Here is a 26,530-nt window from a genome sequence, read left to right on the forward strand (position 1 = left end):
AAAACTTAAAACTGTGAAATATTTGTGAGCTGTTTTCCATATTTTGGCTACGTACAGAATAAAGAGCAAAAATGACCAACGTAAAGCATGCTTAAAACGTCTAAAACGTTTTGTAATAATTATAATATAAAATTTTTGCGGGTACTAAATTTTTGTCTGTTTTTGTTTTTTATTTAAATCTATCATTGGTTTAAATTTCAACTATGAAAGCATGTGCCCAAATCTTTAAGACTATTTCAACCTTGTTCCTTGCCTTTTTAACATCGAGGATGGCCGTCAAGTAAGCGCTAGCGGCTTAAACAACAACTCTGGTGACGATGATGACACTTACTTGAATTACGGACATACTTCCTCATTTTATAAGTTTCCTGGTAGAACCACTCCAGTTTGCATGTGAAGAATTAAGTTTTAAGACTTCTGTTGTTTTTAAACTTCTTGTAGCTATAATAAGGTGTTAATTAAACATGTGTCCAGTCAAGTTTATTACCGTTACTTTTCATAAAAGTAGGATAAAATATAATCTCCTGCAGCATATGTATACCTACAAACCCTTAAATATCAAAATATGGACCTGGGAGAGGCGGTAGCATCAAAAAATGGTAAGACAAAATGCAAAATAAAACCATTCGGGCGTAGCTGACGCACACATGACGTTTGGGCGTAAAAGAGGCGTGAGAAGAGCACAAAATGCAAGGCAAAAACTAGAACTGTGTCCTTGTGATCAGAAAAAAGAAAATTACAGGTTTTCCATTTTACCGCCTTACGGCCAAAAGCGTAATTGGTCACCTGCCGGTGGTGCAACCTTTGTTTTTTCATTATTCCACACCGTATAGATTTAAACTTAGCCTTTAAAAAGTCATTTGTGTGAGACAATCAGAAGTTACAGACTGAACCCCATGTTGTAGAGCATCCACTATCTTTATCCTAATCTTACATAGCCAAGTATGATATTATGAGCGGAGGTGCTAATTTATGCAAGATGTGCCTTGCATCACTGACAAACCAAAATGTGACTCTATATGGAAAAGAGTGTTTTAGAAGAGGGTTTGTAGTCGTTGAGTCGACATAGGAGCGTCATAGCTAGTGTTAATGTTTCATGGAGGAATGTTTACAATCTAGGAAAGATCCTTATCTTCATAAAACACAACACAATGAGGAACTTCTTAAACCTGTCTGCAAAACAACATATCTAGTTAATACATTTTAATTACGTAAACTCGTGGTCTGAAGGTAAAAGTTGATTTTGTGTTATGAATCATTAAGTTTATTTTTAAAAAAAGACTTTGTAGTCAGACAAAAAAAACGTTCTTTTGAAGGCGTGTCGTGAAACCGCAAGTATCTAGTCTGTACCAAACCTTAGATTTCAAAACTGAACATAAATTTTAATTTCCCATGACGAAATGGGAGTTTCTAGCTAGAGAATTTTTAAGAATTACATACCGACGAAAATATTTTCGGTTACAATCTTCGTCAAACCTAAATACTTTTTGACCTCAATTTTGGCAACGTACTAAAAATCTCCTCACTTAGGCCGACAAGAGGGTTAATATTTTGAAAAAATTAGCAAAGATTCTTTATCATTTCATTATTTTAGTAAAGAGGGCCGACTTTTAAAGCTCCGGCCGTCGCGTGGGTTGTTCCTTAATGTGGCACGGCAGAAACTACGAGTAGCGTATTTTCAGCGCTTTTAACCTGGCCTTTACTTCTTTAAATGGCAAGCTGTTACAGTCTGTAGGCTGCGAAATACCTAAAATTACGTCCAGGATTGTAACAAACAAGTACTAAGAGGCTACGTAGTGTTGATAGTTTCTTTGGAATCGCGTGGCGGGAAAAAAGGGAGACATTAGGACATAATCTCGAGCTTTCCAAAGGTTTCTGAATTTCCTTTAGAAAATAAGCATTAACAAATTTTTCTTAAAATTTGAAAATACTTTGGTCTTTTTCTTTATGTAATGATGGCCTAATCTTTCCCAATCTTTTCGTTACTTAGAGCGGTCAAATTTTCACTAATGGAATAGCTACAGTACAGTACAGTACAGTTTAAAAGGCGGATACCTCTGATTAGCAGACAATTTGGTCATACACCGGCCGTTTTTAAGTCAAAGTCTCATAAAAAACATTCCAAAAAGAGTACACTTAATTAGCGGACACTTTAATTGGCGGACAATATTTTTTGCACCAAACAGCAAATATTGCTTTTTTCTCCCCCATTAGCGGACAGTTCAGAAAAATCAAAAGCGGGAAAAGAAAAATAGACAAAAATAAATAGTTTTTCTAATTTATTTCAAACATTTTACAACTTTTGCTTTTAATCTCGTCAATCTTCCTTATCAACTACTTTACCAGGGTACAGACTTTTTAAAATAAAATCACTTATCCAAAATTTGTTAAAATTTGTTTGAAAAACTTTAAAGATCTGTAAAGATTGAAAGTTTGGTTCGTTATCATTATGTTAATATTGTCTTATAATTTATTATTTTTCCAATTAGTTGACACTTCCAATTAGTTGACACTTTGGTCATACACTGATGGTGTCCACTAATTGGAGAGTATACTGTATTCAAAATCCAGCATTTCTGACTCTATTTTTATTTTATGTTTATTTGCCACATTTATAGATGTTATAGATACGCCCATCCTATGAGAAACACACGTCTTCGATAATAACGGGTAATTAAAACCCCGCAAAAGTTACCAAACGCTTTAACTTCTATGAAGTCTTTCTTGCAACAAGTAGTTGTAAAACACCCTATCTATACAAAATCACTCCACGCTAAGGGCTTCAACGTTATTAAAATATGTCATTTTATCTCTCATTAACGTTCCTATTTTAAATTCCACTTTTGAATTCTCACAATTTTTAATTAGTTCTAAAGTAAAGGTCAGACTTGCTAGACTAATCGACATTAAAGACTCAAACAGTCGTCTATTTTTGATAATCTGCACTATTATCAGGCATTGGATTGTCTGAAAATACCGCAGACACGCTAATTATGCTGTCTGTCGCATGTTAATCACCAGACAAGGACGCATCGGTCTATGGATGTTCTTCTCAGCGACGAACACTTTAATTGTCTGTGCATAAAAACATCTTTCCTATCTCAGTTTGAAAAATTTTCACATGTTTTTTTTTTAAAAAAAGTTAACTTTATAAAAGGTTTTTGGCTTTTTGCATTTTAATGCCTCGAAATCTTCTGAAACCTTTTTCTGGCGCAACAAAATGAGCAACTCTTAAAACACCTTCTAAAGTTTTCATAAATGTTCTTTGATACCAAGCCTACTTCATTTTAACTGGTCAATAAAAAGGATTATTTTCTTTGCCGGTTTATTCTTATAAAACAACATGTAGATAACCCTGATTGTGGATTTGTATTTGTTTTGTAAAAAGTGCATAAGTTTCGTGTATAAATTTAAAATAATTTTTGGCCAGTAGGGTAGCATCAATAAGTTGGACCAGCTTGACAAATAGCTTCAAAAAATAATGACTTTTTCAAAAATTAGGAGAAGTGATAATAAATTTCGTACTCATTTTGTGAAAAATAGAGTAAAACACAATGTCCTATAGGGACCACATATCCCCCCTCAAAAACGATAAAAAGTCAAAAGTCAACATCAGCGGTTTTTTAGACGTATGCGTGAGGTTTAGGTGAATTAGTTTTTGTTCTTGCAAGCTTGTGTGCGTTTCTGTAGTCCGGACCTCAAAAGATAATTTAAATTTAAAAAGTTATTAAACTGTCGAAGACGAATTAATTGCATGATAAGCCAACACTTAGCGTGCTTGTCTGCATTCAATTTAATTACGCTCTGGGACCATATAAATACAGCTACATACGAAGTAAGTGCCATAAAGGTTGTGCTGTGCTTCAGATGACTATTAAATACCAGTAATATTAGGTAAAATTTTTCATTGTTTTAATAATTTGTTTGGCTTAGCAGAGTAAGGATTAATAGTTTAATCTTGTTGGTTGTTTACAAGTGTTTGTGTTGGGTGTATGAACAAAAACACGATGCAGTCTTGTAGGTTAATTATTTACAGCATACATTCCTACAGATTTTAAACGAACAGGAATTTGTGAAAGCATGCACGTATTTTTCTTTATAATCAGTTTTTTGACGTTGTATATTTCTTAACACGATTGTTGGTATACATCACAGCAAACCATATCAGAACATAGCTTGGTTTTACTATTTTTGAGAATCTTAAAAAATATTTTTAGCTTGATGCAAAATAACAAAAATTTTGAAACATAAAAAGCTTCCGTATATGCTATATTTATGCTACATCTCAATTTTAAAAGATGCATTTTTTCTTTATCCTTCTTTTTTTAATATTTCTAGCAAATTTTTGAATCTAACCATGCCACAGTATATCTTGATTGTTTTTTATCAAAACTTTTTTGTTGTTGAGGCATAGAACGAGGCAAATAAGTTCCTGAAATTTGTTTTCAAGCTTTTAAATTATTTTTTCTTATTTACAATGCGAATTAAACTTTAAAACAAAGCAAAACTACGTCTTCTCGGAAGTTTTTGAACGTTTTCACAAGTGTTTGGCGTCAATAAGATCAAAATAGTTTGAACTTCCATTCATATTCAAACTTTTAATTAAAAACAACAACAAATATCAAAATAATTATTGCGGGAGACACGCAGACACAACAAAGTAATTCAAATGGCGGCCATGTTGCTTCGCACATTTCGATATAAAAACACTTTTGCTACTTATAAATAAATTTTGGTTTTTTTGGTTACGTTTTGGTTTTTATTGTGAGACATCAAGATGTGGATGTACATTACTCCTTCAAGTCCCAAAGAAATAACTTTTTACTTAGAGTCAACACAGGCGATAAGGCACTGAGTCTTTACGAACATGAATTCGTAGACGAAACTTAGAGCCGACACAGGCGATAAGGCACTGAGTCTTTACGAACATGTAATTCGTAGACGAAACTTAGAGCCGACACAGGCGATAAGGCACTGAGTCTTTACGAACATGTAATTCGTGGACGAAACTTAGAGCCAACACAGGCGATAAGGCACTGAGTCTTTACGAACATGTAATTCGTAGACGAAACTTAGAGCCGACACAGGCAATAAAGCACTGAGTCTTTACGAGAATGTAAATCATGGACGAAAGAACAAATTAATCTTAAATCTTTTTTTCTATTTTTAAAATTGATGTGACAGAAATTTAATTTTTTTTCTGGGGTTAATTTCTTTATTTATATTTTAGAGAAAGATGATCGAGTCACATAAATTAAATTTAAAAAAAGTTTCTGACTATTTGCGGTCAAGCATATGATGACGTGGCCATTTTGTTCGTCGATTTTGCTAAATTCGCGTTTTCTGAACATTGTGGGAAAATTTTTAGTGAATCTCGAATACTTTTGTAGTAGAAAATGTTCCATGACAAAAATGCCAAAATGTCACCGCCACACACTCCTATCAAAACTTTTTAATGATTTATAAACACAAGAACAATTTTCAGTGTCGTTTTTTATTTATATACATTTTTTTTTCTTAAGATATTCGTATTATATAGGAGGTTAGTACTTAAATTAGCCCGCATAAATCATGATGTCACAATTTTTCGCTATATAAATACAAGTTGGCGTCGGTTTGTTTGTTTCATGCCTAAATTGTTGTGAAGATCCTGGCTGTTACTTGAGTTATATCCGTATGAAGAAAAATCTGTGAGTAATAAGAACTGACTTCAGTAACTGTTCCAGGAGCTACGGAATAGTTTTTTTGGTTATAGAACAGAAAGTTCTTTTGTGTCATATGAGAAATTTACGAGATTAACTTTATCAAGAACAAACATTGCGAAAGTTTATTAGAATATAAAATGGCTAGTTTCTATAGATAAATTCCGTTTGTTTACATTTTCAGCAGTAATCTCTTTCGGCTCTGGCATCTGCGTGGCAGGAAAAAATATGGGGACGCTAAGTGAAGCAAAGTAATTACCAGTCCATTTTGTCACACAAAGGCATTCTTAGGACATTAAATAAATCCCAATAAATCAGAAGCTATCAACACTCGATAATAGTTTAAAACCGTGAGACCGTGAAAAGAAATCCACAGGAAAGACCTCTCTTCACCAAATCCTAGGATATTTTTTCCAGTCATGCAAATGCCAGAGCCAAAGAGTTTACCGCTGAGAAGTAAACAAAAAACGTCACGCTGGAATTTATCTATGTGATGATATGAAATTAGTAAATTTCTAAAAACACGAAATAAATGTTGAGTCAGCAAAAACTTGCATAGCCGCACTTTGAACTCTTTTGTTGTCTGTCTGTAGTGATGTGAATACTGATACCAAAAAACCTTTAAAAGAAGTCATTCACAGAGGCGTCAGTTAAGTTCAAACCACGCTTTCAAAATTCTCGAAATTCATATTAATTTTTTTTTGCAAAAAAAAAATGAATCTGCGGAGTCATGATAATATTAACGCCGACACTGCACATGCGTTTCAGCATGATGCTACAAAGATTACAAAATTAAAAGCAACCTCGTGCCAAGCCTCTCTTTTGAGATTTATATTTCTAAGAAATGCCGCTTAGCAAAAGTTACTACAAAAGTTATTTTAGTGTGTGTGAGAAAGGGGTTGAGGGTACTAATATACTAGTATTAAAGTTTTCTGAATGTGTCAATAACTTCTTGGTTGAGAAGTGCCATTGCGTAAAACATATGAATTACCAGGCACAGATCATAATTTTTATTTTGCAAAATTTCCATTAATTATTTTTTTATAGCCTTAATGTGTTCCACTGGTTTCGATTGATATGGTACGATGTTTCTCATCTTATTTAATAAACGTGCAATGGACCAAGGCTTGACAAATCTGTATCGCCTTTGCTTTTTGTCCGAAAAGAAACATTTGTTTTCTTCTCTGCATTTCTACAGATTAGGAGAAAATTGTAATTTTTCAAGAATTTTCTGCAATTAATTCACAATCAAGGTTGTTTAACCACAGTGTTTTGTGTATGTGTGTGTATGTGACCTTAAGTGCGTGTGACCACAATGCGGAACTTTGCAGCATGGCCTAAAACCTTGCAACACGAAAACAATGAAGTAATGGCTTCACGTAAATTTTGGATTGTTTATTGTGTGGATCAATTTAAAAAGTGCTGCTTTTGCTGACTTCACTGTGACTCAGTCGCTTCCAAAAGCAAGAAAAAAGATCAAACTAAATATTAACAATTAAAAGTTTTTTAAAATAATAATGATAAATTTTGTTAAAGAGTTTCGGTTGGTATTTTGTTGCGTTGCGATGACGATCAGTTTCGGTCATCAAAAGGTATTAAAAAAAGGTTACAATTGTGACGTCATCACAATGCATCACAATGCATTACAATGAAATTTTGTGTTTCATAAACTTCTAAATTGTTAGCATAATTATAACTGGTTAAACCATGTAAACATTGTATTATGCATTCGTTTTATAATTAAATAAAATTATTTGATAAACAATGATATAAATTTCCTATGGCATGTTTTAATGAAAGAATAGGTTAATTAATTTGACAATGATATTTCCTAGAAGTGGACAATAAAAAAGATGAAAGGGACAATAGCTTTAGCTAATTATGCACAATAAGTTCAGTAATTTATGTTAGAAACATATTTTTATAAACAGTGAAGAAAAAAATCGATAAAAAAACACATATGCATAGAATCACCAAATTTGGGATGTTAGCTTATGTTTTGGAGAAAATCAATTTCTGCACAGGTTCATGGTATAGTTTAATCATCTTTCACAGACCAGGAAAACATTCAAAAATTCATTCTGTGAGATTAATTTCAGCAATGATTATATTATTTTTATCAATTTCAACACTGATTATATATCTTTATTTAATTGATATAATAAAAATCAGTAAAAAAAGAACAAACAAATGCATAATAATTGTTGGATGCCATGGAAAAATTTTTCTCCTTTTGACAAAAACTAATCAAAATTTTAAAAGATTGATTCGTTTATGATATAATTAATAACAACAACTGACCAATCGTTGATCCAGTTTCTCCTTCGTTTGTTTACTTAATCACCAATCGGCTTAAAACAGGGGGTAGAAATGTAACGTAAAAATAGTTTTAAAGGCATCACAATAGCGTCTAAAATCTAACAACCTAAAAATACATTATTACATCATATTAATGATACTTTAAAATACTTAGTTTCGGTATCAACAGCAATTTTCGATCCTAATTTTAAATCAAAATTAATAACCGTACCCCCTGTATTTTATGTCTTATTTTCAATACCAGCGTTTTTCTTGCATCCTGAAATACATAAAACTGTCTGTTCATTGTGGGCCATGCTGATCCTTTCAGCATTTTTTTAAAAGTACATAATTTTTATACAGTCTATCGTGATCATGAAAAACTTCATGACGACAGAAGGTGGTATTTTAACATTCTTTTCCGCATATATATTTTTACACGTAAAAGGATGGCAAGAGAGTGATATAATTCTTTTTACTTCTTCTTCAGATAACAGTGCTAAAGACGCTATCATAACTTCGATGTATTCCATACCAAAAGACTACTATATGACCACAGACAGACCAACATTGGATAGGGATATGCCTGTAATAGTCAGCGCAAGATCACTTTTTCCTGACACAGAAAGGATGGAAAATTTACCCAGAACACGTAGCTTAATTTATTTTCCAACAACAAGGGAAAAATGTTCATGTAGCGAATGTCTACGCCATCCAGCATATACACCAGACTTGTACTACCCCACGAGACGTGTTGAGTATTACACCGATAGTCCTCCTCACAGAAGTACATCTCCTGACAGTCGACTATCAACTTCCTCTCCAGACTGCAACTCAAGTTTAGAAGGATCTCTTGACTCCTTAACGTGTGTGTTTTGTACGGCTAGGTTTTCTGATAAAGTTGAATTAGAGAACCACAAATTAATCCACGTTAATGGAAAGTCATACAAGTGTCATTTGTGCGATCGAAGTTTCACTTGGTTTGGTAATTTTCAAAAACATATGTTGAATCACGGTGAAAATGAGGGCAAGCTTCACCCTTATTTTTCCGCCATTGACGTCAATGAAGAGGACCTGCTTATTCGTGAAGGCAACAACATCTTCAGATGTGGAATGTGCTACAAAACCTTCACAAGGATGTCTGGCTTACGTACGCATGTACGTATGCATAGTGGGCAACGACCTTATAAATGCGAGAACTGTACCTTGGCTTTCACAACTAACCGTGCCCTAAAAATGCACATGAGAATACATTCAGGAGAACGTCCTTACAAATGCACCGATTGTGAGAAAACATTCACAAGAAAAGATGAATTACAAGCGCATATCTACCTTCATAAAGGTAAGAAAGGCGACATTGCAGATAAAAAATCATCATTGATAATAAGTTAGTTAAAGCCTCTTCAATTTTAAATTAATGTGTTTTAATGTTGATATGGACTAAAGGAGTGGAGGAAGTATAACTAACAATTATACGCTTTATCTTGTGGAGGAGTAAAAAAGGCTAATGAAACTAAGTTATAATAATATAAAGAATGCTGAGAGAAAGAAAAAGTGCTGAAAGTAAAGCGAAACAAGGATAGAAAAAATATATATTTTCTCTGAGTGCATTTTTTTCTCTTCCTTGTTTAATTGATTAATAATTGTTAAAGTAAAATTTGCCTAAAAAAGATTTCCCAATTTTTTTACAGGTGAGAAGCCGTACAAGTGTAACGTGTGTTCTTCAGCTTTTGTTCGCCATGGTCATCTTCAGAGACACATGCTGACACACGCAGAAGAAAAACCATACAAATGCAAGACTTGTCCAAAATCATTCACGCAGTACCGAAACCTTCAAACACATATGTATAAGCACACAGGTGAGAAGATATTTTATCTTCTGGGATTAATATTGAACCCATCTATTTTATTATTAGTAGGTCTAAAGGATAAGTTTTGTTATTGGTTTCTCATAAAAAACTGTCCTTGATAACCATTGATGGTTGCGGAATAAAGTTGATTCATATACACAAATTTTTCATTAGTTGTTTTGATTGTGCCTTCTTGCAGGACTGGGAGAGGGGGAAGGTTAATAATGTGGGCGTGGTTACATTTTTGCCGAATCTAGAAACAAAATGTTTCCATGTCTGCTATGGTCTTGAAACAGGACTGGGATAGTAAGACCTACTACCAATTACCAATGACAAAAAACAGGATTTTAAAAAATATCATTAAACGTTTCGCATGTGCATAAAACAGCACCAAGCTAAGACGGGATAAATCTCACTCCAAAATTCGAATGCAAGCACTGGTCAGCACCTGTTATAAACTTTAGAAAACTTTGACTCGATTAGACATTTCAAAACATCCCATCTAAATAAATACGTCCGATATTACGGTTGTTATTTGGTTCAATGAGACATTCATAAGACAAAACATTATACAAACATCTTTTATTTTTACTTTTTCAGGTGAACGACCATACAAATGTCGATATTGTGGCAAGGGTTTCACCCAATATGGTACAGTACAAGCCCATGAGCGAACGCATACTGGTAAGAAACCTTATCCATGTAAACAGTGTGACAAAAGGTTCATTACATCGTCGCATTTAAGATGGCACATCAAAAGACATCATGCTGAAGTGAAAGAAGATCAAAAACAATGATGACGTTATCCTGAAAATATGATGTCCTGCCAGATATTTTGCAGAAAGACACCAATTCTATCACTTTGGGATTTCGCGGAGAAAAAATTGCGTTATATGTTTTGGTAATGTTTACGACGAGAGAACTTGAAGAAATAATTGCAAATAAGAAAAAAATGCTAATGGCAAACTTTAGCGCTATTTCTTTATCATCTTGTATATAATGTATATATGTGTTTTTCTTTGGGAAAAAAAATCTTTAACTATATTTTTCTTAATGCTTTGTTTCTCTACACTTTAATTCGTGTTAATCATGCTTATTACATGAAGCCCTACCCTATAAACGTAAAACGTTAATGTAAAAATAATAATAATAATAATAATAAGAGATATTTGAGGCTTTTTATAATAGGGGTCACAAGTTTGTAATTTACTCTGACCCCAAAAGTTATCAATTAATCGGCAAGAAGATGCTATTTTTTCATTTTAAAGTGTGATTCCAAGCCCTCTGGCATAGTTTTTAAGGTGCTTAATTTTCAGAGAATATACTTGAATTAGTACGTTTTGCCACAAGAAAATTTCGACTACAATAGTCATAAGGAAGAAAGACTACAGCATGTGACCATAGATATCTCCATGGTATCCCATGATCTATGAGTTTTAAAATATTTTGGTTTAAGCTGTTTTTCGTTCAGAGCAAATCAATGAAGCAAGGATTTATGAAAATCGATATAGTTTAGAATTTAAAAGTTTTGTCGCATTTCTCCGACATTTCTTTGACCGATAAGGTACGAAAAAAACAAAGACTGCAGTCGTGAAGTCACATCAAAAAAGTTTTTCTGCACCACAAGAAAAAAATTTGAGCATCATAATTCTTGCTAAATTTAACATCAATTCAGTCATGGTATTAAATTTCGGAACATTATTATATTATAGAGGTGAATATAGCAGAAGATTTGGTAAAAAATCTTTTAGTAAATAAGTGAATCATAAAATGCTCCCAATTTGATTTAAACTTTTGGTCTGTCCAGTGCTTATGTGTATAATGTGTGTATTAATAAAACAGGTGTAGGAGAAACTATATTGACGACATGTTGCATCAGAAAAACATCAGTCGATGACGTTATAATATCATCAGATCAACGGAAAAGGAGATGACTGACTCTCCGATGTTTTTTTCCTCTCGTTTTTCTCTTCAAGTCCTTCTTCTTCTTCTTGCCAACGTCAATGACGTCAAAAGTATAACGTTTCTAAATTTCCAATTTCATTCAAATTGATATTAAAACTTCCATTTCGACAAAAAATGACGCAAAACAAAAAAAATTGCTTACTGGACATAACAATTATATCAAAATCAACATTTGTTTAACATTACAGTTAGCTTCCGGTAAATTAAACATTGGATAACTCAAATTTTCCTTATCTCAAACTATTTTCCTTGGTCCTTTGGACGTTCGAGTTACCGGGAGTTAATTGTATTTTGATTTTTAGGAGTAAATAAACTTTTGGAAGAATGGAGTAATAATCTTTATTTTTGGAACTAATTCTTTTTTCTGTAAGGACTGGATAGTGAGGAATTTACAGAGAAGTGAAATTTTGATCAGAAGCAACCTCGTCCCCAGGGCATCTTGTATCTTTTTTGACCCCGGGACGGCGATACGAACATGGCCCTAGAGGAGGCTGGTCCGATATGAAACCTGATTGGCGCGGATATTTCACATAATTATTGCGTCATACAAAACATTTTGGCGAGGCGGCGAGTCTGTGACGAACAGGAGGAAGCTGTTCGTATTAAAATGGCGGAGGAGCTGTATCAGTATCATGTTGTTTTCAAAGTGAAAAGTTTAATAAAAAGCATTACTAAGCAATGAAAGTATAAAATAAGACATCATAAAGTAATACTGCTTACATGGAAATATTTCAGTAGCTGGGAAAATTTAATAAAACTAGAAAAGTAGCTATAGCTAGCACACTATACCTAGCAAACTATCAAGATAAGAACAAAAGAAAGAAACTCAACATGTTTTCAAGTGGCCAGGTTTAATTTGCAGCTTTATGCAAAGAATGATGTTACATAAAAAAGGAGATCTATTGCCGCCCATGTCCTTTATAGACAAAATAATTTTGCACAAAATATCGAAAATGTTCTTTTTTTACAAAATATGTGTATCGTTACGTTTTAAATTATATCAGGTTGTTATTAGTGGGCATGTTTTATTACTTTATATGCTATGGTTACAATAAAAAAATTTAAAAAAGCCAGTAGGTTAACCGTCGGAACCATTTTATCATTGACTGTACATTTACCAGGCCTAATTTAAGAAAAAGTAAAGTTATTGACTTGAAACTTGTGATGGAGTACTTTTAGGCTAATCTGATAAAAGATAATTTTACACGAGGCATAAAAAAATTACACAGCCATTTTGAGGAAAAGAAAAAGGTAGGGAGATTTTTTTAAACTGATTCTTGCTAGGCCTTTTTTAACACGCTATGAAGAACTTTCAGTAAATCGAACTTAATCAAATTTGATTGAGCGCTCAATCAGGCATATGGTTAAATCCAGGATGTACTGAAGATGGTGGTAGATATATAACAGCTCACCACTGTGATATATTATCTCAAGAGTTTTAATACAAATTACAAAGCAGTGAACATAAAAAATAACAAAAAAAGTCTAAACCGAGTATATAGTTTATATAGCGTCCCATAACTTCAGTAAAAATTAAAATATTGACTTAAGATTTGGTATGATATGGTTTTAGATTGGTTTGATGAAATTGAGCCAAAAAATAGTTCTATTATCATCATACTTTCTGAGTTTCAGAATTAAGCCCTTTTCAGAGACAAGATGCCCTGGGGACGAGGTTTGATCAGAAGAACTCTTGAGCCTTCTAAAAGAGCTCTGGGGACGAGAATGGATCAAAAATACTCACATTTATTTGTTCTGACACGACGTGATAAGTTATATTAATTGGAATAGAGTGGAAAGTCTCCAAGGTTGATATTTTTTACTAAGGACAGTGTTTTTTTTTTCGGACGTAATATTAATGAAACTCTCACAGAGCAACGTAAAACAAACACTCCATAAAGTGGACATTTTTTACAGTCCCACGTAAACATTTACGCTGAACTTAACCTCCATAAAACAATCAGTAGCAGGACATTATTAGCTAACTTCTTTTATGAGAACTGTATATCGATTTTGAATAGCAATTTTTAAAAAATAAGTGGTTTTATTAAGCAAATTCAGCCTACAGTTGGACACTAAAAGCTGCGAAGATTCTACAAAGCACATAATTTTATTAAATTTAAATTTTTTTAGAAGAAATCTTTCTAACATGGACAAGAAGTTTGTCCTGCTAGCGTCTGCAGCGTCTGTCTGTAGGGTTTGTTGTCTGATGTCAGAGCTACTACCACTTAGGGATTATTTTAGTTACAGTAAAATTTTACCAAGAGGTGAAATTCACTTGTACCCCGAAATTAGAGTTAAAAACTCTTTATTACTGACAGCTGTAAAAGTCCGAAATGTTTTCGCTAGCAAAAGATTCTCATTTACAAAATAATTTAAAATTAAAAGGTTACTAATCCTTTTCTAACTGCGAAATAAATATTTAGCGGAAATACTTTATGGCATTTCCATTGAAACAATGCTAAAGGTTATTTTCATAACTGTGTTCACACTTAACTTATCAAAAACTGTTAACCACTGCTTATCGTTTCCAGGATATTTGTTTTAATTTTGATCGTTATTTTAATTGATGTATACCCACGCCTCTGATTGGCATTCAACTAATTCAATAAGTTCACTCGGCATAACAACACAACGCCACTTCATCTTACAAAAATAATAGACGTCACATCACGCCACGGCTTTAACATGTCGTCAAGTTACACCACGTCACAATAACACGACACAACGTCACGCCTGAAAAATAAGACGACGTTGCATAACACAACTACGAAAAAGGTTAATTAAGGCAATTTTTTGCCAAAATTCTGCAGCCAGTAGGTATGGAAATTGCAACTTTAGCAGATGCGTAGGTTAGTTAAGCAGCAATCTCGTTCCCAGGGCTTCTTTTTTTCATGTATTGCTAGCGCGAGTAAAAAAAAATGCTCTGGGGACGAGATTGAGGTAAGCAGCGTTTAGAAATACGCTAATCACACTCTCTAACATGCTGGGATTAGGAGAAATAATGAAAGGACTTTGAAAGCCCAAAATTTGAGAAAACTAGCCTTGCTGACGTTAATATTGACCAGTGAGTTTTGACGGGTTCAAATTGCATTGCATTGAATATAGAAATGGCCCATCTTTTGGGACACAAACTTTGCTAGTTGTCTCAAACGATTTTCTAGAGATTGTAGAAACAATTAATAAGTCAAAAATTATAATGGACACAACTTTAGTTAATATAAGGTAGAAAAAAAAAATAAAAACAACAGAAAATAGAAAAGAAAAAGAAGAAACAAACAAAATGAAACAAATAAATATTACCGAGACAATCTCAGACAGTGCCGTTCGAGTTCGAGGGCAGGGATGAGGTAGGCGTGAAGTTTTGATTTGAAACATGGTCCCTTTTTTGTTTTAACTTTTTTTCGGTCAATCAAAATGTTTTAAGGGCCTCTTAACAATTTCATTCATGATTTTTCCAAATGCAGAACAAAAAATTAAGTTATTATTTTGCCCAACGTAGACTTTTTTTTTGGTATGTTTTTTGTTGTTGTTGTTGTTGTTGTTTTCTCTAAACATTACACATTTATCTCATTAATGGGAATCAAGTATGAAGAAGGTTGACCTTCACACTTGGAGCAGAGGCAGAATATCTAAAAATAATTTACATGCACGTTGGAATGTCTCTTTATTAAAAATAACTCAAAATAGGTATCAATTGAAAAAGAGATGGCGGTTTTTGGATTAATTATTGCAATTAAAAGATGATGGTACCGATAACAATTAAATAACGTTTTCAAAAACGTTACAAAAATGACGCAAAATCAGAATCAATACTTTATTAAATTTCCTCTCCGGAAATACGAAGCCACGGTACAATGTTGTAAACATCATTTTAAACCTCAAAGCTAAGGTTACTAGCCATGTTATCAATGAAGGTACAGGCATGCCGGAACACATTCGCTTTGAGGGTCCTGGATGACCATCAAAGAGGACCTGGGACCCTTAGGGAGGACCTAGTATCTTGAAGGAGGGCCTGGTACCCTAAAGGAGAAGCCAAAAGTAGCCGTAATTTTGTTAATGCTTCTTTTGGTACTTTCATTAAAACTACCGGTCATATTTTCTTTGAAATTATCGGTCATATTTTCTTTGAAACTACCGGTCATATTTTCCTTGAAACTACCGGTCATATTTTCCTTGAAACTACCCATCCTATTTTCATTGAATCTCCCGGTCATATTTTCATTAAATAAATCAGTCATACTTTTATTGCAGCTCCCAGTAAAACTTACATTGATTATATACTATTATGTTTATTTCGAAACAACCGGCCGTAAGCAATAGGTAAGATTTACAAATCCTATTTTACATGCTGAGTCAGCAAAAAATGAAATCACGCTACTACCGCGCTGAAAATCGTAAAACAAATTAATTTCACTCACGGTCTGTTGCTTGTTGTTGTTGCTTCTATATTCGCCGTCATCGTTGAACATGCATATTGATTATATAAAAGCAAGTAAAATGTACACAAACTAATTAAATGAAACAGATTTGTTTACTAGCAACAAAATGATCCCACTCGAAAGTAAGCTTTCGTAACGGCATTTTATAATGGAATTTTCATTCATATTTCATCGTGGCTTGTAAGAAAAAAAATAACAATGTCGTGCTCATGGAACAACAAAAAGTCTTGATATAAGTGAAGGGGGAGGAAGGGTGGTAAAAATGTTTAAACTTGTGACACTGATTTCGCAAATATTATAATCTCGATAAACTCCGCGAGTATATACTTAAGGGAATGACCGAATAATAATATATAATTTGCATGATTACTTCTTTTTTAATTTTAGCACAAGTTTACTACTGTTCTTCAAATAGGTAGAAGACATTCTGTCTTTCATTATCACCAAAGTAATATGTTTACTCAGACTCATTTAGAGGAATCGTCATTTCTGTTATTAACATAGTTCAGCACCTGTGTGGAGAATCAGCAGCTGATGAACTCCGCTTCTACAACTGGCATAATGTCATATGTTATTTAGATATATTAACAGACTGCGTGTAGGGTAGAAAAACTTGACGAATTTATTCAAAAACGACGACAAACAAAGTTCTAAAAAATTGAATTTCGTGAGAATTGAATTTCGCAAATAATTAAATTTATTACAAGTTGGGAGCACATAATTTCGAGAATTGCGACAGTATCAATTGAAGCATTTTCCAGAAAAGACTTAAATTTCGCGAAATTGCGAAATTTAATTCTCACGAAAATTTATTCTATTAAGATATGTAGAAAAAGGACTAAAATACGTTGGTCCATTTTACCACGAGTGTTGTAAGACATATGGAGTAGTATAGAGGAAGACTTAAAACATGCAAATATCACCCTCCTCCCCAGGGTTTTTTTCCTTTTTTGATATGAGACAAGACAGCGAAATATCAAAAATGCAAAAAACATGGGGACGAGGGTTATGCGAATATGTCTTGTTGGATAGACTAAACCAGTACTACTACCCAAGCTCTCAAGAATTACTGTTTCCTTGCACGCAAAGTACGAACTATATTTATACTTACAAGTTAATTTCACAATTCTTTTTTGCATTCATTACTTGTGTTCCTTCTTTTCCAATATTTGCACACGGATAATATCATTCTCGATCCTAGAGCTCTTTGAGATAAATCTACTTTTGAGGTCTTTTCTCGAAGAGCTCTGGGGACGAGAATGCTAATAATACGTATCCCTGAAGTAGCAGAAAATGCAGGAATCAGTTGCAGCTAAGAATTTGTTAATAAAATTTTTAAGATTTTCCGTCAAATACATTATTTTCAACAGTCAAAACACATCAAGGGCTTTTTACAAAGTACTTATGGAAATAAAAATTATATCTAAATTTTATATTTGAATACTACGACTTCTCATACAGTGAAGATAAGTCAACCTCGTCTCCAGGGCATCTTGTATCTTTTCTAACATCGAGAAGGCGATTCGAACTTGTCTCGCCGTCCTCGTTATAGAAAAGAGATAACAGGCGCTGGGTACGAGGTTGAAGACAAGTAAATTTATTTCATGATGTCAAAGCAGACGTTACATGATGCAATTGACATCCTCGGCTTACATTGTATTCCCAAACGTCACAACAATCTTGTACAACACTTTAACAATTTTTCTTAAAGTAAACACCGTCGTTATTTCAGTCTGGAATGAATAGCTCTTTGATAGTGTTCCAAAAACCGCAATTTTATCCAATTAATCTATTTTCCTTTGAAGATACCGAACTCGTTTATTTTGTTGTTTTTTGGAGTTTGATGAAGCAAATGATGAGATTTTTATTTGCAAAAAAAATTATTTTCTTAACAGGACGATTAAAACTGTTATATTTATGAACCTTTTAAACTGTTTTTGTAACTGCCACCGAGGTCGCTAGTAGACATCAAAATTTAAATCTACAATTCTCTCTCCTATTGATTAATAGACATTCCGAAAGTCATGCACCTCGGATTTCACCTCGGTTTTGAACTTTTTTCTTTTATAATAACATTTTTAAGCAAAAAAACTGTTTTTACTAGGATTTGTATTTTCGTTGTTATTATAAACATTTAGAAATAGTACAATTTAGATCTTTTTTTCTTTTCTAGCTGGTCTAATTAAACGATACTGAACCAGGATTTTAAATCCGCATCCTTCACGGTTTCACGGTCACGGTTGTTGTCGATAACTTAAGTTTTCATGGAGCTTCAAGGAGAGTACGGAAGATCAATTAAGCTATGTAAATATATATTTCGAGATGTCTAACAATTATTTGTTCTCCCAAAGAGTTTATGCGCATGATTTTTTTTCGTCTGAAACAACAACGAAATTGTTACACCCCCGCCCCAAATAAAACACGAAGAGGATGACACATCAATCAATTGATGTGTTTCCCATCCTCTTCCTAAGTCATGTGTAACTTTAAGGGCAAAAAAAGGTATCGACCCAAAAATAAGAACTACTTTGCCATTTATCCCCCACCCTTATTAGAGTTTTAACACTAACCATAACCCTGACCGGGATAACCGCCAAGTAACATTATTTTTAGGTCTCTCAAGAAGTTTACATAATATAACTTAAATGCAGATGACAACAGCAGCAATCGGACAATTAATACGACTAAGCAACAACAATGCACTATTGAGATGCTTGAGATACATTAAAATCAACCTCGGCCACAGGACCTTTTTTCTTTTTCTGACTTTCTTGATTTTTCTTCAATTACAAAAAAAGGTATCAACAAACAAGGAATTCTCAAAAAAAAGAAATCTTATTTGTTACTCTTAATTGAAATAGTGCTTTTAGGCTACAACGCAGCTCTTTTAAACGACTCTTTTTTAAAACGAACTTCATCAGAACATGCTGCAGGATTTGGGGCGGCTATTTCATATACATCAAGAATATTCCTTCTTGACAAGCAACTTATTTAGTAAACGCATTTTCCAGACTCTGAAGTTGTAGTTATCTAAATAATTTTTGTCATTTTCTGTCATTTTTTGTCATTTTCTGCTTAGTTCTTAATTTCTTTGTCAGTTTTATAAAGTTCAGGGAAAGTTTGGATACTTCGTTGAATGACAGATTCATCATCACATGCAATCCAAAATAGATCATAAATACACTTTTATTGCTGGACATTACTTCATCGGTCATTATACTCTCAATTTTATTTAACATTATGCTTTCATTGAAATCTTTTGTGGTCAAATCTTATGTCTGAGATTTCTAGTAGGACAGGGTAAATCCACGCGTAGGTGCTGAGGCGAATATTAAAATAACCACATATTGAATGATTGGTTTTTAGATAATTAAAAAAACAATGCTTACTGAGTCACCATAATGCATAAAGCCTTTTAACTTGTTTTGTATTTTTTTTTATTATTATTTCTGAGGCCATGTAGAGAGCAAAATAATTCCCAGTAAATTTTTTTTTCCAGTAACCATCTTTAGGTGTAAGGTCATTTTGAATACTGGATTTGTGTTTTTAACTGGACTGTTCGGTATTTTATATAATGAAAGAGAAAAAATAACCACCCATAGTAGCAAATTTTTTCCCATTAACCATGGTTAGGGTTGATGTAGGTACTACGCAAACTATTCACTCTTTCTTCCTTCATCTTTCTTGGTACTTGTTTTCGTGATTTGTTTTTAACAGAAAACGTCTTACTTTTCCCAATATAGTCTTAACCTGTATCAAGTCCAGCGTTCTGGCTTTTTCCGTGTACCGTTTCACTTCTGAACCACCATCCCGCCCTCTAAGACACTGACTTAATTCTAAAGTCACTACAACTTATGCACCTACTTCTGGTAGTTAAAACCGCGCTCGAAAAGCCCCATCTATATTATCTGAAACGTAGGAATATAAAGAGCTTTTTTTCATCTTTACCCACCAAAAATCGCCGCTAAAATGTTTTTTCTCTTCGTAATATTTATGGAGACTAAACTTCCAAAGCATCTGACGATACGTTTAAGTGTGTACTATCCAATTTTGTTCGCGGATACTTCTTGTTTTGCTTCCTTTTGTTCCACAACATACCCCCCCTCCCTACACGGTTCTCGCATAGCTCTCCACTTCTCTAATTCTCAAATAGCGCCCCCATTCTCGTCCCCAGAGCTCTTTGAGATTAAAGGTTCATCTTAAGAGCTCTGGAGTCGAGAAGGTTAAATACCGTCCTATTTTCTTATAGTCTTCTCAATAGCCAATGAAATTCGTGATTCGTGATGATTATTACAGATTAAAGTCCTGGTTACATTGGGTTTTAAATGAGTACTAATAACTTTAATCATACATAGTTTTAATTTTAAACGTGATGCTTCCTTGTCCCAATGTGATTGAATTTTGCAACACAGAGAAGCAACTTTAATTTAGTTTTGGACTGATGCACTAGCACAATACCTGCAGCAGTGTACCAATTGTAGATGCATTGGCTGTTATTGTCAGATGTGTTGGTACTTGTAGCGGAGTGGAGATGGTGTAGTCGTAGCGCATCCCGCATGTAATCATAGGGTTTCAGGTTCGAGTCCCTACTCCGGCGCACTATAAAATCAGCTACAACTAATCGACTTGTGTGGCAGGCAAGCAAATTAGAGCGACGCTATACTTATATCTACAGTCGTAGGGGAGGAAGATCCAGCTGTTAGGATGGAATCCCCCAGGACGTTCAAATTTCCTTTACTTACTTACTCACTTACTTACTTACTGAAGTCTGTCAGTTGGAGCACTTATTACATTGTTTGGTAGGTTCAACCTTTAAAACATGATTAAACCGTTTCTGGGTCTTCAAGGACTCGGTGGAACATTTTCAATATTGTTATTTAGTCTATCAAAGGCGTAAAAAGGGCCAAGAGTGGGAGGATACGTGTTCAATATCTACAGCGTTATAAAGGGCTTGTCATTAGAAAATTTATCTTCACCAGAGTGACTTTTTAATGACTCTTATTACATATAAACAGTTGAATCATTAAACGAAAAAAATCTCAAAACCTTTATTTTATCTCAAACGAAGTTATTGGTAGAAGCATGTCAGAAACAGGGCAACAAAATTTCCAAAATTTAGAAAACATTTTTTCCCTCCATAGGATACAAAATTTAACAGAAAATTCGATGGAAAAGGGAGATTTTTGATTTAGATGAAGCATTTGGGTTCTTTCCTGGTCAACTATGGAGGGGTCAACTAAATGATTGACTGAATTGCAACGCCCACGGTAACCGATATCATCGCATTTAATAAATTAAGCCACAAGTAGTTACAAAGCCGACCGACGGTGCAGCTTAAAATATAAAAGCGCTAGTATTGAAACCCGTAGAACTTAGATGGAAACGCCTATTCTGCGCATTTTAGTTTTTAGAGCGTTGATCAAAATTACCTGGTAGGATTTAGTATTCAGTTTGAGTTTAAATTTCAAGAGTTTGTTCATTGTCGTATTGCCACAAAATGAATTTTTACAAATTTATTTTCGGTTTTTATCTGTGCGTGAAGTAAATCTTCCGTAATTCCTTTCTGATCTTTTAACTAAGAAAAATTAAAAACTTACAAAAAAAACCCGGTTCGCTTATTTTGTTGTTGTATTTATAAAAAACATAGTTTCATCTTGGTGCAATAATAACTCGCTATATTGATCAACACCTTGTTACCATAACAACAGCATACCATTTGTAATAAAAACTCAATCTATCGTCTTAATATTATACTTTTTATCTAATCGTGTATAATGATTTGTTTATATGTGGAAAATATTCCTGGTAGTCACCGTGAATTTGGAGGCCCTGAATTAATAGGATTTATTCACGTATGGCGTCAACTGTTAGGAGGAGGAGGAGGAGGAGGAGGAGGAGGAGGGGGATTATGCTAAAGTCAGTGTTGGCTGATGGTGGATAAGGAGAGAGGGGGAGGTGACGTCCAACCTCCATAATTTTCCAACCCTGGATTTTCTAATCAAGCAAAAGTTTTCTTATGAAAATATTTAAACTGATCAGTACGTGTAAAAAACCTTCCGTATTTAAATTTTTTTTACTCAATCTTGACTTGGGGGAGGTCCCTTTCCAAAAGATGATGCCACTCAGAGGGGGTGGGGGGAGGGGAAAAAGCTAAATTGACTCGAGTTTAAACGCAAAAGACAATCAATCCTTCCCATCGAGTTCTAAATTCTGCACTAACAACGTCTGTAAGACCTCGAGCTCAATTTTATTTTAAATAAACGCCCCCCTTGAATTAACGCCTAAATTAAATGTTTTAAACGCCTTTATATTCCGCCCAAATTATGTAAACAATTTTTTTCATTTAAAAATGTAAAAAATTGTTTTAGTGTGATAAAATTAGACTTTATTTCAGTTCTTTGACATATTCCGTCCACGGGGGTGTTATTACTCATTTATACAAAGTGTTATATTTTAGCATTGTTACCATATTTGCGTAAGTTTGTTTGCCAGGCCTAAGATTGGCTCTTTGTGTTAAAATATTTGCTTAATAAAACTTACACCATGTTATAATCTCCAATATTTTTTGTTTAAAGGACTGCTAATCGTGTGCTAACTCAGTGCAAATATTAAATATTTTGGAAATTCACTGTTGATAAAAAAAAAGATTCGCAGAAATAGGTTAGTTTCTCACCAACTTTTTTCTCTTTCTTTTTTTTTTTTTTTGTGTGTGTGATTCATATTTTATAACTTTTGTGTCCATCGTTTCTCTAGTCATTTATGAAAACTTGGCAGTAATTCTGCTAAATTAAATCCATGAACGTTCCGACGTAGAACAATTTAAGATTGAAACTTCAAAAGTAGCTGTTATGTTTTTTTTCTAATCGCGAAATTTATTTTAAAGTTCCGTCTCTTTGTTGCTAACGCATCTAAAAGTCATTTTTATTACTTTAAACCTCAAAATATAAGCGCACCCTAGTTAAAGCGCCTCCTTCTTGTTCATTATTTGCTTTGTTGCTAACATTCTCATTATATAAGCTGTCCTCTCTATAAACCTATTGCAGGAAAGTGGGGATGTTCGAGTTATCTGAGGTTCGAGTTACCGGAAGCTAACTGTATTATATAAATGTCCAATGTGGCAACTTCTGCTGCGTTTCCTCCCTGAGCCTAAAGCTCCACAACATTGCCAGGGTATTTTGCCTTGTTGATGAAGTTGATAGCGGCTTACTCCGTAATAACGGCTAAGAGGCCACAAAACCCTGGGGACAAGGTTGCCCAAAGCTTATATTTAGAGGTTTACTGTATCCTGTTGAAGAAAAGAAGTGAAAATGTTGGGGCAAGTTTATGTTAAAATTTCAAGAACGAAACGGTTTTGCTAATTTTGGTTTGCTTGTTTTAGCTTAATAATGAAGCTTGCTGCATCCAAAACAGCAGAGCAAGAGAAATACAAGAATCGTATCAAGCACATCAATGAATACTATGATGAGCATATAAATGAAATACTACCAGACTATTTACACCGCGGTGATATCGTAACATCAAACCGCATGCTGGGATACGCAGACGCCATGATGGCGACCTGTGCTACATTCTTGGTGATTCCCCTCAGAAATCTAAAAGAAATGACGCCTGATGAATCACTGTCGCATTTTATACACGAAAACAGATCTGAGTTTATTATGTTCTTTCTTGGATTTTTAGTTGTGTTGACAATTTGGGAGTCAATCAATGTGAGAGCCATCTTCATAAAAAGAATTGACGATACCTTGGTTTTAATGGGAATCTTAGCTCTGCTATTGACGACTATACTCCCATTCTCAATCTCTTTGCAAGGCCATTTCCCCGATGAAGAAGTAGCGATCATCACTACCTGCTTAATCTTATTGTTGTTAGAAGTACTTGAAATATTCATGATATTCTATGCCTTTGCTACTCCGAGAGTGTTGCATGTAGCAATGCATCAGTGGTCGAAAAAGGAGTTCACCCACTTTCGTAACACAGCATGCATCAAGGCCTTAGTGAACTCTTTTATTGTTATAGTGGGTGGTACGATGTGTTTGCTTCATTATATTGTTTCGTGGGCTTTTATTGCTGTGATTGTTCTCATGCCGTTAATGCGCAAGTTTTTCTTGCTTGTGCGTAGAAGAAGAAGTCAAAGTAATGCACCTGAAGCTGAAACGTGTCAATTCTTTTGGTACTTCTCCCGTGGCAATATCAGTAAGGAACGAGTAGAAGCGATGAGTGATGCTGCTATTGCCATCATAGCGTGCATTCTCATACTGGATATTACTGTTGAAGAATTCCCAACAAGAAAAGAAGTCAAGGAACATGGATTAACCAAAAAATTGGAACACATGTCAACCGAATTTATTACATTCTTTGGAAGTTACCTAACAGTTTCCATGTTATGGTATACTAATCACACCGTACTACATTTATTTCACACAGTAAATGTTGTTTTACTGTACTTTCAAAAACTCTTCCTTGCATTTGCCTGTCTCTGTCCATTGGGAAGCAACATGATGTTCAAATTTATTCAAAAGGATAACCAAGACAGCGTACTAGCACTGCGACTCAGCAACACGTTTATATTATTATCCAGTCTGTTTAATCTTTTGATGCTACTTTGGGGCTTTCATACTAAGGATAAATATCTCCATAAATGGGCCGCAGGGACTTGCTTTCGAGCGAATTTGCGTCAGCACGTGTACATAGTGTTGAAAGTCTTAACTATTCCAGTATGTACAATGGCAAGTCTGTTTGCATCCTTCGCTTCTCCTGAAGCTATGAGACATGTTTCGCGCGGCACATTCGTTATCACTGTTGTAATATTCATCATACTGAAAGTGATATTTATGAATCACTGGGGAAAAGAGGTTTTTAATGCGAAAACCGATAAGAGGCAAGTTGTGTATAACAAATATGCTAAGTCAGAGAATGAAGAAACACACGAAGAAAGCAAAGTGGATGTTCAAATTGAAGTCCCTGCATCACAAAATGACGAAACTGTAATAAAAAATACCGAACTTTAATAGAATATTTCTTTTCGCTCTAGTTAAAGGAAAATTTTAATAATGAAATATATAAAATCATAAATAAAAAAGCGCGAAACTTTTACAAGTTTTTTTAGAAAATTTTTAGTGTGAAAACAACAACAATGTTTCGATGTAGTAAGCAGTCCACTTATACATGGATTTTATCCGCAACCTCCGTGTCCAGAACTTTTTAAAAACCACACTTCTGTGGAGGTCCGGAGTTGCACGACATAGAAATTTTCTATTGTAATGTTATTAACTTGAAAAAGGGCACTTAATATCACGAACTTAATTTGGGTAGCATCTGATAGATTTTACATCCAGTTGCGCTGTATCGCACATTACTTCCCGCCATCAAATTTGCTTAAAAATTATTATTAATATAATCTTTAATCTGAAGATTTTGATTGTAAAAATGTTTTATCATTGCAATGTGTTAAATCTGTATCAAAGTTTTGGAGTATATACGAATGTGACTCACCTTGTCCCCAGGATTTTCTTTCCTTATGATTAAAAAAGGCAAAAGCCCTGGGGACGAGGGTGAGGTGTAACATTAAGTCTTGTAGATTAATTTAATTTTGATACTTAATCCTTCCTTGTAAATATAAGGTTGAGACTTCCACTTTACTTCGTTTTTTTTCAAGTTCGGTTCCAATATATAAAAACACCGCGACCGGTTTAAGATCTTGCATATTCATCGAAGGTACTTTTGCCTCGTTCGCTTAAACAAGTACAATATAAACCTTCCTAGATTTTAATCTGACAGCTGTTTTGCCATGGAGGTATGCAAAGACTTGTCTGAATAAAGAATGTATGAAAAAACATACACAATGATATGCTGCATACAAACATAGACTCCTGTTATAATGACAATGGTACAATAATTTGAATAACCGCCCCATTCGGATAAGCGCTATCCTGAAAGTCAAAACAAGTAACAGGCGCCTGCGAATCTTTAAATTACGTGTTATTTAAAATTAAAGGGAAAATGAGACTTTGTTTCCATAATTGTTTCTGCGCCCACCTATCGTACAGCATCCAATCTTTTCTCTCTAGAGTGTACTAATATTCAGCGTGTATTTCTACTCAGAACGCGAGTCTCAATAACATTCCCAGCCTCGTTCATTTAGGATATGTTATCACCGCTGCGTTTTTTACAAATGTGTGAGCGCTTGTTCGGTCTATGCTGATAAATTAGATTTCAGATACATCTTGGTCGTTGGGTTAAAAACCCTTACATCAAGGAAAGCTATTTGCCC

General features: G+C 34.1%; 2 protein-coding genes across 5 annotated transcripts; both read left to right on the plus strand.

Moving 5' to 3' along the window:
• Window positions 1-3,800: 3,800 nt before the first annotated feature.
• On the plus strand, window positions 3,801-10,894 carry LOC130655253 (zinc finger protein 691-like). 4 transcript variants are annotated; one of them, XM_057457987.1, is made up of 4 exons: window positions 3,801-3,894; window positions 8,491-9,342; window positions 9,692-9,859; window positions 10,451-10,894. In XM_057457987.1, exons 2-4 carry the CDS (start codon window positions 8,523-8,525, stop codon window positions 10,645-10,647), a joined length of 1,185 nt encoding a protein of 394 aa, XP_057313970.1. In that variant the 5' UTR covers window positions 3,801-3,894; window positions 8,491-8,522; the 3' UTR covers window positions 10,648-10,894. The 4 variants fall into 4 exon arrangements, with proteins under 4 accessions (XP_057313970.1, XP_057313968.1, XP_057313967.1 ...); XM_057457985.1 differs by lacking the exon at window positions 3,801-3,894 and adding an exon at window positions 3,916-4,017; XM_057457984.1 differs by lacking the exon at window positions 3,801-3,894 and adding an exon at window positions 7,648-7,726.
• An 11,892-nt stretch (window positions 10,895-22,786) lies between these two features.
• On the plus strand, window positions 22,787-25,893 carry LOC130653966 (endosomal/lysosomal proton channel TMEM175-like). The gene is made up of 2 exons (XM_057456466.1): window positions 22,787-22,917; window positions 23,636-25,893. Exon 2 carries the CDS (start codon window positions 23,643-23,645, stop codon window positions 25,266-25,268), a length of 1,626 nt encoding a protein of 541 aa, XP_057312449.1. The 5' UTR covers window positions 22,787-22,917; window positions 23,636-23,642; the 3' UTR covers window positions 25,269-25,893.
• The last annotated feature ends 637 nt before the right edge of the window (window positions 25,894-26,530 follow it).

Source organism: Hydractinia symbiolongicarpus, chromosome 8 (assembly GCF_029227915.1).
Source record: "Hydractinia symbiolongicarpus strain clone_291-10 chromosome 8, HSymV2.1, whole genome shotgun sequence".
In the NCBI taxonomy this organism is placed as follows: domain Eukaryota; kingdom Metazoa; phylum Cnidaria; class Hydrozoa; order Anthoathecata; family Hydractiniidae; genus Hydractinia; species Hydractinia symbiolongicarpus.